Here is a 13,170-nt window from a genome sequence, read left to right on the forward strand (position 1 = left end):
AAGAATATTTATAATCAATGAACACTTACGAAACATCTAATATTAACTACAAACATTATACAGTGACAGAAACTAAATATAAACTACTGAAAATATGCCCTGCTTTTTTCATTTAATAGAATTCAACAATTATTGAATCAGTGTCTATTTTTGTGGTAAAATCTATTTCAATGTAGACAATCATAGAATCTACCAATAACTATTCTTCAATCTTATTTGGGAGTGAGGTTTTAAGAAGTATCATAGTTCAGAATAATCGTTTTGTTGTTGTGGTAGAAACATGAAGGGTTAAAACAAGGCGAATCAATCTGTCAATTAAGTGATAATGATGTTCCTTTTCACTCTCTACTGATCATCGACATAACTCAAAAATGGTATAAATATTCTGAAAATTTTCATGATGAATTATATAAAACTTATAATTATCCAACTGATTTATCAAATAATGTAGTTCTTGTCCACTGTAATCATTAAGATAGAATTTATCTGCAATATTGTAAATATAATCATCATTAAATAACTTAAAGTTGTCTCGAGGTTTCAAAGCATAGTTAAGTCTAATAAGTTCTACAGCCACATCATCGATTCTGCTATTGAGCTCTTCCACTTTAAAATTTATTGCAATAAAAAATACATCAAAATGATAATAGTGCTCAACTATAATAGAATCTCTTTGTTGGCACGAATTTCCTTTAGCAAATCTTTAACGAGCATTAATATCCGGTATCTCAATACCATTATTTTCACAAACTGATTACACAATCATTATAAGTGTAACGACACTAACCCTTTCTGGAATTTTTTTTAAAACCAGCAATCAGCCAAAGCATAAACATACGCCAATACATACAAAAATTCGAAATATGCTTTTAAAATAATCCGACTATCGAATAAATCATTGCATTTAAAATAATAGAAATGAACCACTGTACGTGTCTACTGAGTAAAAAAAAAAGCTTCAAGCAAAGCGCAAATTTGTCCAACCATAAACACATTAAAAACATAAACCATTTAAAATGTTTTTTAAACATATCCTCAAAGATCATACGTGAAAATAACACAAGGTCTTCTGGTTCTCGTGCTCCACCATCTCAGCCATATCAGTCATCTGCACCTCCTGTCTCCTCAAACTCATGCTCACCTGCATCAATCACAACTAGTGAGTCTAAAGACTCAACACACCTTAACCATGATAGCAAAATACATGTACATATAAAACAATAGTAAAAAGTACTGTAATTAACATAACTTTCATGATCTTTCATAAGCATAAAAATATTCATTTTACTGTCATCATATACGTATATGTTTTCCTTAAATGAATCCAGATCATTAATTGTGACTTTCGTATCAGATACAGGTTGATTGATCAATCTTATGTAATACCATGGTACCAAGTGGCGGGGACATCAGTGACACTCTCACCCGTCAACCGAGCATTGGCCTTACATGTCATCATATAATTTGCAATCATATTCGTATTAGTCACAATCAAATCACCCCCTTCAAGACATTTTATCATAATCATCACTTAAAAAAAATTCATGCATATAACATTTTCTTGAAACCAAACATGAAACGTATTCTTTAACAATTTACATAAAAACCTATATTCATTCAAAAATAAACATTTTGAAACATAAACTTTCAGTTATCAGGACACTGTCAAGACTGCTAACATAATTCAGGTGCAAAATAATCATTTTGCCCCTCAAACCTAACTTTACCATTTACCCCTGGACATTAGATCTTCGATCCGAATCCATGCAAACTTACTAAACCACCTTTAAACACACTTTTATCATTTCTTAGACATAAACTCAAGCCCATTGGCTAAGTTTCATAATTCATTTTAAAAATTGAACCGGAGTCCCAGTTTTAACCGGAATCAACTTGAAAATTAACCAAACTTTCCCAAACTTTCTCAAACTTTAACCATGGCTTAGTAACACCAAACCAGACCTTATCCAACTCAATTCAAACCAACTAAGACCCTCTAAGGACGCCCAAAAACATGATGGAATTTTATGCATTCAACGGCGAAAACCCTCGCTTCACTACCGAGCCATATGCTCGACCCTAGCCCAAACCAGCCAAGACCGATCCAAGCCACACACTACGACCAGCCACCCATGGACCATCCAAAGCCTCCACCCAGATTCACCAGGGTCTGAACCATGGCTAAGATCTGACCCCTGCATATTGTCCCTCTTCCCTTACCCGATCGAGCCAAAAACGACCCCAAAACCCTACGATCTTATCGACCCTCTACATGGCTTGATACAGATTTGATTGTAGTACTTAAACACCTTCAAACATGTTGTGATTCGACCCCTAAGCACAAAAACCTAGCAGCCCCTTCAAACCATGACAAAAAACGTAAGAATCAAGTGAAGAAAAAGAGATTTTCCATGCGTAAGCCTTCAAAACGTACATAAATCGGTAGATCTATCACATATCATGCAAGATCAATAAAAAATATATAATATGGTGTGAACGATAAAAAATGAAGGTATATGACGTGCCTTTGTGTCAAAACGCTCGAAAAACTACACAAATGATGCGAGACACGAACACGAGATGGACGAGAAGACGTTCCTTATGAAATCTCCTTGAAAATCCGGCCAAATTTTCTGATGTGTGTGTGTGTTGCCGTGAGGGAGTGGGGAGGGAGCTAGGGTTTTGAGTGAAAATAATGAAAGAAAAAGGCCCTAAATTCTACTATGTACAAGAGTAGAAACTTAGGCCTAAAATCATACTAAAACAGGCCCAATAACACACACGTAAAATATTTCATTTTGATAAATTTTCAAAAATATTAATCGATCCCTCAAAAAGTCCTTAATTTTGTCAAAATCAATTATCGGTTCAAAATATGACTCGACATTTAAAAATATAGTAAAATACCCTATTTTTGAAAATTATATCATATATTAAATTATTAAAAATAATTATTTAATAAAAAATTTACTTTAATCAGTCATCGGTCTTCGTTCCTTGTTCGAACATCGGATGATACTAAAAGCCCTATTTCATGAAATCTAGTAAATCATTCAATAAAATATATAATCATGTCTTAAACATGCATTTAATGCATTTAAAACAATTGATTAAACATTTTTTCTGATACCCTAGATTTGCATGCAGTTGGATTACATTATCGTATTTGGACCTTGCAATAAGAATATTATAACCTTCATATCTCAAACTATAAAGTAAAGCTTTGATAGTTGAGACAAATTCATTGCATTTAAAATTTCTAAAGACTTCTCTTGAAAAGCTCGACAAAGAAAATCTATGATCCCCATTAATCCCATGTATTAAAATAAGATAAATATGAAATCAAATGATCTAAGTGTAATCAAAGAACATGTAGTTTCTCCCATTCTATTGTGTGCTCAACCACGATAATCACATATTTGTTTATATCTATCATATTTCAAATAGACTCAAAATGAGAACTCCAACTCATCTTGCTAGCTCAATGCAAAGCACCAATCTGATTAAGGCCAGCTCCTTTATTGCAAACAAATGATTAATGAAAAATCAAATGAGAACTCAATTTTATTGATGAGAAATCATATGATTAATGTTAGAACCTGTCTCACGAATACCAGTAGCTACCATATTTGCAATTTCAATATCTTAGGCGGATTGCAAATTAGTGTATTGTTTTGGAGTTGCCTTAATCATATTGCAAATATAATTCAATTTTGAGAAAAATATCCAAATAGAACTCTCTTTTTCAGCAACCGCTACCAACGTCAATTGAAATCTATGTGTAAAACAATGTACATAATGTGTTTGAGGAGAATCCTTCAGAAAAAGAGCATACAGTACGTTCCATGAGCCAAACATATTGATAGCTCCATCTTATCATTGACTCCGAATATCTTTGATATGTAACTCATGTCGAACAAGCACGTTACATATTTATTTTTTCAGTCTTATCGCAGTGGGGTCAAAACATGGACAATATCAAAGAAAAGCTCCATCGATAACCCTTCACGATCGACAAATCTCAACACAATAGCCACATGTTCTTTGTCGTATATGTCTTTAGCTTCATGAACCAAAAACAAAATTTTGCACTCCCAACCTCCTCACATATTTTTTATCTCACTTTCTCAACAATAATATGTGAAATATTTTTTTGAATGTCTAATGATATATACTTTGCATTTTTTTGGTGTTTTTTCTAAAATAATATCATTGATGTTAACATCCATTTTTTTATAATAAGTTTTATCATCTCTCTAAGATTACTTGATTTTTGAAAGATGAAGTTTCATCATTTTGTCCAAATACACATTCTTACAAACAAAGCCAACAAATAATTTCAGTTTTAATTGTAAGCTTCCATCGAATATTCTTATTTTTTCTAATGTTTGTTCGTGTTCACTTTATCGAATTGGGCCCAACCAAACAAATCGAATAAGATACCGACGTTGTAGAACACCACGTGCCACTCCACCCACCGCCAAGCGCCACCTACCTCCATTGTTGCCGGTGACGTTCATCTCTCTATATATGCTGCGCAGATTCCATGGCTTCCTCCTTACAATCTTTCTACGTTAAAACCTGCAAGTTACCGAACTCTTCCTCTCCCCGATCGTCGCCCTGCATCCCGTTGACTTCACCATTTCTGGCCTCGAAGCCCCAATTCAGACCGATCAGAATAAAGTCTGCTGATTTGAGATACAGAACGAAGGCATCGATGGCGGATATCGTGACTCCGAAGAGCAAAGGAAAAGTCCAAGTGTTTGGGTCGGAGGAGGAGCTGGCAGTGTCGCTTGCGAAGCACACTGCCGATCTATGTAGTGCAATTTCCAAAGAGAGAGCCTCTTTCACCGTTGTTCTGTCCGGCGGTTCCCTTGTTAAGTCTCTCAGGTAATTAAACACCATATCTTATCTGTTGTGCAGCTACTTTATGAGTTCTTGAGTGATTGATTGTGATTGCTACTTTCGTTGTTTCGAGTAGTTTGAAACAGAGCAAGAATTTATATAATTTTTGTTTCTTGAATTATGGCGATGGGATTGAAGGAAATTGCTGGAACCTCCTTACATTGATTCGGTGGATTGGTCGAAATGGCATGTGTTTTGGGTGGATGAGAGAGTGGTGCCCAAGGATCATCCTGATAGCAATTACCTCCTCGCGTACAATGATTTTCTGTCCAAGGTATTGTCCATAAAGTACTTGTCTTTGTATTCAGAATGTGCTTGGATAATCATATAGTAGCCTTAGATTTGGTGCTTTTGATTCTTGTGAAAAACTTGAATTTTTATTTTTATTTTTTGTGTTGCACTAATGGAATTCGGTGTGATCCATGAAACTTGAAAAAATAAATAAAAATAGGACTGATTATGTTTTTCACCTAAAGTTCGTGCAGTAAGTGTGATGGTGAGAAACTCACAGCACAGTTGGCTTTAGTTATAGTTTATTGATGAATGTTCATTTATGCCGAGTAAGATGTGAAACCGATGTATCTTCAGGAAACATTGTCTTAATACCTTGTCTTAATACATGCCTATGGACGGGTGGGTGATGCAAGTGATTAAGGGCCTTGAATTTGTGGATGTTCACTCGTTATGAGTTTTGCGTGGGACAATAATCAAAGTTTATTTGAAATCAACTGTTAGTGCATGATAGTCGTTTTGTGTCTTGCCTTGTCTTGTACGTGTACAGATTTTGTGTATGATTGGTTATGAAAGTAAATAGCATCAGGAATGCATGTAAATTTCATGCCTCATAACTTCCTGATCCTGGATCAATATTTATCATTTCCTGATCCTGGATCAATATTTATCATTCTCGCTCATCTACAGTTTACCACTTCATGCATTGTGTGCCATCTGATGATTTATTGCATATCATGGTTTTCAATTTGTGGAGTTGTCAAAGTATTTCCTGCCCCAACAAACAGGATAGAGTAAAAAACTGTCTGAGTTGAATATCTTATGGCAGTCGATTGTGTGTTTTTTAATAACTGTATTTTAAATTATATTTACCGATATTTCAGAGATTGGAGCTGCTCTGTACTTGCATTTTCTGTCATATCTACCAAAAAGTAATGTCTTTGTAAAATAATGTGATTTCTCTTATTCCAAAGAATATATTCTACTGGTGCACGAGTATGAATTTTTACTGGTGCACGAGTATGAATTTTCACTCAATTCATGATATATGTTGTCATAAACACATATCTTCATGCGTAAAACTCGAGATATACTGCATAACTGTGTGAGAGAGTATGAATTTTCACTCATTCATGATATATATGTTGACGGAAACACTTCTTTTCATGCGTGAAACTCGAGATATACTAAAATAACATTGTGTGAGTTTCTTTCCTTATACTTGTCCTATTGCAGATTCCAATTCCTGTCGGTAACGTGTATGCCATAAACGACGCCTTGTCAGCCGAGGGTGCAGCAGATGACTACGAGACCTGCCTCAGGCAATTGGTGAAATCCAAAATAATCGATAACTCAGAGGGTACTATGTTCCCCAAATTCGACCTTATGCTACTTGGTATGGGTCCTGATGGGCACATTGCTTCTTTGTTTCCGGGGCATCCTCTTGTTCAAGAAAAAGAGAAGTGGGTTTCATTCATCAAGGATTCCCCTAAACCTCCTCCAGAACGGATTTCCTTCACTCTCCCGGTCATTAATTCTTCGGCACACGTTGCACTGGTCGTGGCAGGTGTGGGCAAGGCTTCAGCCGTGTATTCAGCACTTGGGGATGTTTCGAATTCTGAGGTGCTGCCCGTGCAGCTGGTCGCACCCCAAGGGGAGTTGACTTGGTTTTTAGACAAGGGTGCAGCTTCAAAGATATAGAGTTATGTTGCTATGTATCAAAAAGAAAAAGTGTGATAAATACCCCTTTTGACTGAAAATAAAGTATTATCTTTTGCGTGGTGTTGCGGTCATACCTGTCCCAATTCCGGGCTACATACCGGTTCCGATTCGAAGCCCGTTAAGCATGCCTAGTATTGCTTGTGCTTCACCATTGCTCTAAATTTAATGCATGCGTGTAGTCTACACAGACCTCTAAATTTAACGAATGGTATTTCAGTTTGTGACATTTGTTCATCCACCAAGTAAAATATATAGGTGATGGATCGGTTTTGACACGTGTGAGGGTGTTTTAAATACAATATTCTTCATGAACTTTAATAGTTCGTGTGTTAAGAATATATACTCCAGTGAATTAGATTGAGTTTGGTTCTATATCAAGCGTAAAATACTCGAAGTAATCTTTCGTTAAGAAAATTGATTGGTTTATATCTTGTGCAAATAAATAGCTGAAAATTACATGTGATCAGTTTTGGTTTATATCAGTTCAGTTATGGATAAAATTAAACTGATATCAGCTGAACTTATAACGTCCGGGAAAAACCAAACTTGTGTAAATCACATAAATACAAATTATTTGAATTGCTTAATTGTATTATTTGATATTTATTAAATGATTAAAGCTACGATTGCATGATTAAATTATTATATGACATGATTTCATGAAATTGAATGATTTTACCTGAATATTCGATAATAGGCAGGCGAAATGAGACCGGGAACGACCTAGACAAGAATAAGTATTTTTCATTAAATATTCTCAAGGCTTCTCAATACGATTTAGATTTTTATAAACTTTTATGTTTTAATTAAAAAAGTGTTCTTGAGCTCAATTTAACCAAATTAGATAGGTTCAATTGCTCCCAAACTTGTAAGCCCAAAACTCAAGCTAATTTTCATGTTAACTAAAATATAAATAAGTAAACCAAGTGTTTTTCACCTCATAATTTCACACTATCAGCCGCCACACACACACACACAATAGCACACACTAGGGTTCGAAAATTTGAAGGAAGGAAAAGCTAGGGTTCTTCATCATCCGGTCATCCATCTTCGCACCCTCGCCAACGATTGAATATTCGAACGTTATAAACGCAAAGGCATGTTTTCTAAACCATTTTACGCAACATTCAAATCATAATATGCATGCTTTAATTGTTTATGCATGGAAAATATAGGTGTTTGATTACTTTTACGGCAGAACGATTATTTTAAAAAATATGATGATTTTACGCTTATATGAAAAACGTTATGAATCCACGGACACGCTGCCAATAAAATGTGTAAGGGACGAAAAAGAGTCGTCAAAGTGAAAAAACGAGGGTTGGAAATCGAAGGGAAAGCAAGGATATGAACCTAGGGTTTGGAAGGGTTTGCACTTGATTTAAGGGACGACTCGACGCATGGCTCGGTAGGGGCTGGGCTAAGGGGTCGTGCTGGCCGTGGTTAGGTCCTAGGAAGAGTCCTAGCCATGCTAGGACTCGAGGGAAATGCTAGGGAAGAGTCCACGAGAAGTGGGACTCTTCCCCGTGCGCGATCAGGTAGTCTCGAGCAAGGGGACTCGCGGCTAGAGAAGGGAGGTTTAGAGCTGGTTTTTTAGGGTCTTAGGAAGATGGTCAAGGGTCGGGTTATGTAATGCTCGAGATTTAATCACTGTAATCAGACATTAATTAATTGACAGAATTGAGGTTACAGGGGCTAAATAAGACGTGAAAGGAGAAGCCGGGCGTTGGTGCATAATAAGCCAAGATGTTGGACAGAACATCTGGCGCCCGAGCGGTAGGAAAAGACCGCCCGAGAGCCAGTGCACCATAAGTTTACCATTCGGACAGAACGTCTGGCGCCCGAGCGGTAGTTTTTTACCGCCCGAGCACCAGTGGATGATAAGATGAGGGCTTGGACAGAACATTCCGCGCCCGAGAGATAGTTTTTGACCGCCCGAGCGTCGACTGAAATGAAAGAAGAATGAGACACGTTTCTTCAGCATGCAAGTGGATGTATATATATGTATAATCATTCATTTCCTTCAGTAAAAGAAACGAGAAGAACGAAAAGAAGCTCGAGAAAATCCTCCAGAAATCCTTATGCCTTTTATGTTAGGAATTTGAAGGTTACGCAAAATCCTTCCGTCAGAATTTTGATCTGAATATATTTCTGTGATCCTCGTGTTAGCGGCTTCACCCGAACGTAAGTTTTATTGATTTTCTTTATGATTTGAAATATGATATTGAAAGAATCGGACATGATTCATATATGGTGTTCTTGATATGTTAGACATCGTAAAATCGAAACCGGATTGAAGAACAGATACCGTCTGGGATTGTTATGATTTTGGAATATATTTGATTGAGATTTGATATCAGATTTGTATTGTTATTGATTCTGAGTTGTGGGAATTGATATCTGTTGATTTGTATTGCTGGGTATATTGAGATTGTGCCGTTATGCCGTTGAAACATAATTTTATCTAGTTCTGATTATATCCAGTATTGATTGAGTGGCGTATTGATATTATACCCCTCTATATTGTCATTGCCAGATTGATATTGACGGGCTTTGAATCCGAGACTTCGACAGAGTCAGATTTACAGAAAAGAAAGGTATAAATCGATGTTAACCGGGAGATCGACCCGAGTCAGATTGGACTCGAGTTTCCCATAAAACCACATACTTTACTTTATTGAATTGATATTTGCAATTGAATGAAATTGATATGCTTAGTCTATTGATTTATAGCAAAGCGTGTATTGAGTAATGGGCGGATATACCTAGTCATTGGCGGATATGCCAAGACACTTGATGTTTGATTTATATCGATGTTGCATAGGAGCGGATTGACTTCTGTTGCGGAGATTCGATATATTGTAATATCTAGGAAACAGGATCCCTAGATTAGAAATGAGTCGAGTCTGAGATGACGAGTCCAGAGTTTATTTACAGCTTTATATCGATACATGTCATTCTGATTTGATACATGCTATTGATATCTGTTTCATGCTTTTATATTTGTTATATGATTGCATGTATACATTATTTATACTGGGATTATATTCTCACCGGAGTTATCCGACTGTTGTCGTGTTTGTGTGTGTGCATGACAACAGGTGGGACATGATCAGGATCAGGAAGATGATGAGAGATTAGAGTTAGCGTGGAGATCCGGGCACGGAAGTAGAATAGGATTCAGCACTTGATGTATAGTTGTTGGACCCTAGTTTGAGATAAAGAGATGTTGTACAAGACTTTTAATTTTATGTTGACAAGTACATCAGATTGATTACATTACGTTTCCGCACTTGCATTTTTAAAAAAAAAATTATGTCCAACACTTTTTAATTGTTATATTGAATCTTAATATTGATTAAGAAAATAAATTAGCGTCCAGGTCCCCATAGCAGGTGGTATCAGAGCAATAGGTTGCTTAGACTGAAATAGGAGCTAGAGAGCGGGGTAGAATGAGTTTTCTCTCCTTGCTTTTGCAATGCTAGCAAATCTGTTATGCTTTACTGCTTTGAAATGCGTGTTTACCTGTTTATCTAATTTGATTGGTAACGTGTATTATTGAGAATGGATCAGAATGGATTCTTGATCAGCAGTAAGATGATCAGGAAAAGACTTAAACATGTTTGTTGTATTTGGTTGCTAACCCTTTTGGTAATCAGATATGCCTCCTCGAAAAGTACCAGAACAGGGTAGCACTTCATCTAATCCGATGAACGTGATAGCAACACCGATGAAAACGTTACTGAATAGGTTTCAGTCGTTCAAACCGCCAACCCTGAAAGGAACAGAGACTTCTGTTGACTGTGAGTGTTGGTTAGATGATATCGAGATGCTGTTTGATTCCTTGGATTACACAGATGAGCGCCGAGTTAGACTGATTGGACACCAATTGCATGATGTTGCAAAGAATTGGTGGATCACGACGAAGAGGGCTTTGGAGCATCGAGGTAAGACTATTACTTGGAATGTCTTTAAAGCTGAGTTTTATCAGAGATTTTTCCCAGTGTCGTACAGGAAAAACAAGGGGGCAGAGTTTGCCAATCTGAGACAGGGTCAGTTGAACATAGAGGAGTATGTGGCCAAGTTCTCTACTTTGTTGCGTTTTGCTCCACACGTGGCTGAGAATGACGAAGCCGTTGCCGATTAGTTTATCAATGGATTGAACCCCGAAATCTTTACATTGGTGAATACCGGACGATCGAATAATTTTGCTGATGCCCTGAATAGAGCCAAAGGAGCAGAAGCAGGTTTGATGAGATAGAAATGAGCTTCGTATGTTCCTCCAGCACCGAGACCACAACAACCCCCTCCCAGATTTGAGAGTGAAAGCAGCAGTGGTGGAAAGAAAGATTTTCTGAAAGCCAGAGGTAAACAGTTTAAGAAGTCTGGCAGCAGTTCTTCTAGCTCCACTGGTTCTCGACAGAGCCAGAGTTATACCGGGACTTATTGCAGAACTTGTGGAGGGAGACATTCGACCGAGCAATACCAAGAAGTGATTGGTAGTTGCCGTATCTGCAGACAGCAGGGACATTTTGCCAGAGTCTGTCCACAGAAAGGTTCCCAGGGATCCCAGGGAGCAGAGTCATCTGGATCAGTGGCTCAGACAGATAGACGATCATCTGCTGTTCATTCTTTCCAGCCACCACCAACTACTACTCCGTCACAGCAGAGGCCAGGAGGAAGCCAGATAGTTAGCCAGCCTCCTAGACAGCAGGCCAGAGTATTTGCTTTGACAGAGAAACGGGCTCAGGAAGCACCAGATGATGTTGTTGCAGGTAACTGTTCTTTATGTGGTTACCCTGCTTATGTATTGATAGATACGGGTGCTTCTCATACATTTATATCTGAACGATTTGCATTGAGTCATGCATTGCCTATTGAGTCTTTATCTGCTGTAGTGTCTGTCTCTTCTCCTTTATGGACAGGTTTGATATCAGTGAAATCTGTGAAACATTGTGTACTACAGTATGAGGGGCATGAGATTGATTTAGATTTTATTGTACTTGGATTGTCAGATTTTGACTGTATTATCGGTATCGCTATGCTGACCAAGTACAGAGCTACCGTTGATTGTTTCCATAAGATTGTGAGATTCAGACCTGACATGGCTGATGAATGGAAATTTTACGGTAAGGGTTCTAGATCTAGAATTCCTTTGATATCTGCTGTCTATGACTTGATTGTTACATAAAGGAGCGAAGGGATTCCTTGTCTATTCAGTTTATTTACTGAAGTCGAGTCCATCATTGGCTGATTTGCCAGTGGTATGTGAGTTTGCTGATGTTTTCCCAGATGAGATTCCGGGTTTGCCTCCGATTCGAGAGATAGATTTCAGCATTGAGTTGATGCCAGGTACAGTTCCGATTTCTAGAACTTCGTACAGAATGGAACCGATTGAGTTGAAAGATCAGTTGGAAGATTTACTGGCCAAGGGTTACATCAGACCGAGTGTTTCTCCTTGGGGTGCTCCAGTATTGTTTGTGAGAAAGAAAAACGGTTCAATGAGGATCTGCATTGACTACCAGCAATTGAACAAGGCTACGGTAAAGAATAAATACCCTTTTCCTCGTATCGATGATTTATTTGATCAGTTGCAGAGTTTTTCTGTTTATTCCAAGATCGATCTGAGATCTAGATATCATCAGCTGAGAGTCAGAGATTCTGATATCTCGAAGACAGCGTTCAGAACCAGGTATGGACATTATGAGTTTATTGTCATGCCGTTTGGGTTGACTAAAGCTCCAGCTGTATTTATGGGTCTGATGAACCGTGTGTTTCAGAAATATCTTGATGATTTCGTGATTATTTTCATTGAAGATATATTGATTTATTCGAATAATATGATTGATCATGCTGGCTTTAACTGTCGAAATGTGAATTCTGGTTGAGACAGGTTGTATTTCTGGGTCATATTATATCCGGAGAAGGTATTTCTGTTGATCCTAGCAAGGTTGAGGCAGTGATCAGCTGGCCGAGACCGTCATCTGTGCCAGAGATACGCAGTTTCATGGGTTTGGCATGCTACTACCGTCGATTTATTAAAGATTCCTCCAGTATTGCTAAACCTATTACTCAACTGACTCAGAAGAATGCACCATTTATTTGGTCAGAAGACTGTGAATCCGGTTTTCTTGAGTTGAAAAAGAGACTGACCAGTGCTTCGATCTTGACTATTCCATCAGGTACTGGTGATTTTGTCGTTTATTGTGATGCTTCTCACAGAGGATTGGGTTGTGTTTTGATGCAGCGAGGACGAGACAGTTAAAGCCACATGAATCTCGCTACTCAATTCATGATCTTGAATTGGCGGCC

At 37.5% G+C, this 13,170-nt stretch overlaps 1 protein-coding gene across 1 annotated transcript; it reads left to right on the plus strand.

The window, feature by feature from the left end:
- Positions 1 to 4,388: 4,388 nt before the first annotated feature.
- LOC142533156 (putative 6-phosphogluconolactonase 4, chloroplastic) lies at positions 4,389 to 6,916 on the plus strand. Its single transcript, XM_075639821.1, has 3 exons — positions 4,389 to 4,890; positions 5,044 to 5,179; positions 6,373 to 6,916. The coding sequence occupies exons 1-3, from the start codon at positions 4,547 to 4,549 to the stop codon at positions 6,835 to 6,837; spliced, it is 945 nt and encodes a 314-aa protein (XP_075495936.1). The 5' UTR covers positions 4,389 to 4,546; the 3' UTR covers positions 6,838 to 6,916.
- Positions 6,917 to 13,170: the final 6,254 nt, after the last annotated feature.

Source organism: Primulina tabacum, chromosome 18 (assembly GCF_025594145.1).
Source record: "Primulina tabacum isolate GXHZ01 chromosome 18, ASM2559414v2, whole genome shotgun sequence".
NCBI classification, from domain to species: domain Eukaryota; kingdom Viridiplantae; phylum Streptophyta; class Magnoliopsida; order Lamiales; family Gesneriaceae; genus Primulina; species Primulina tabacum.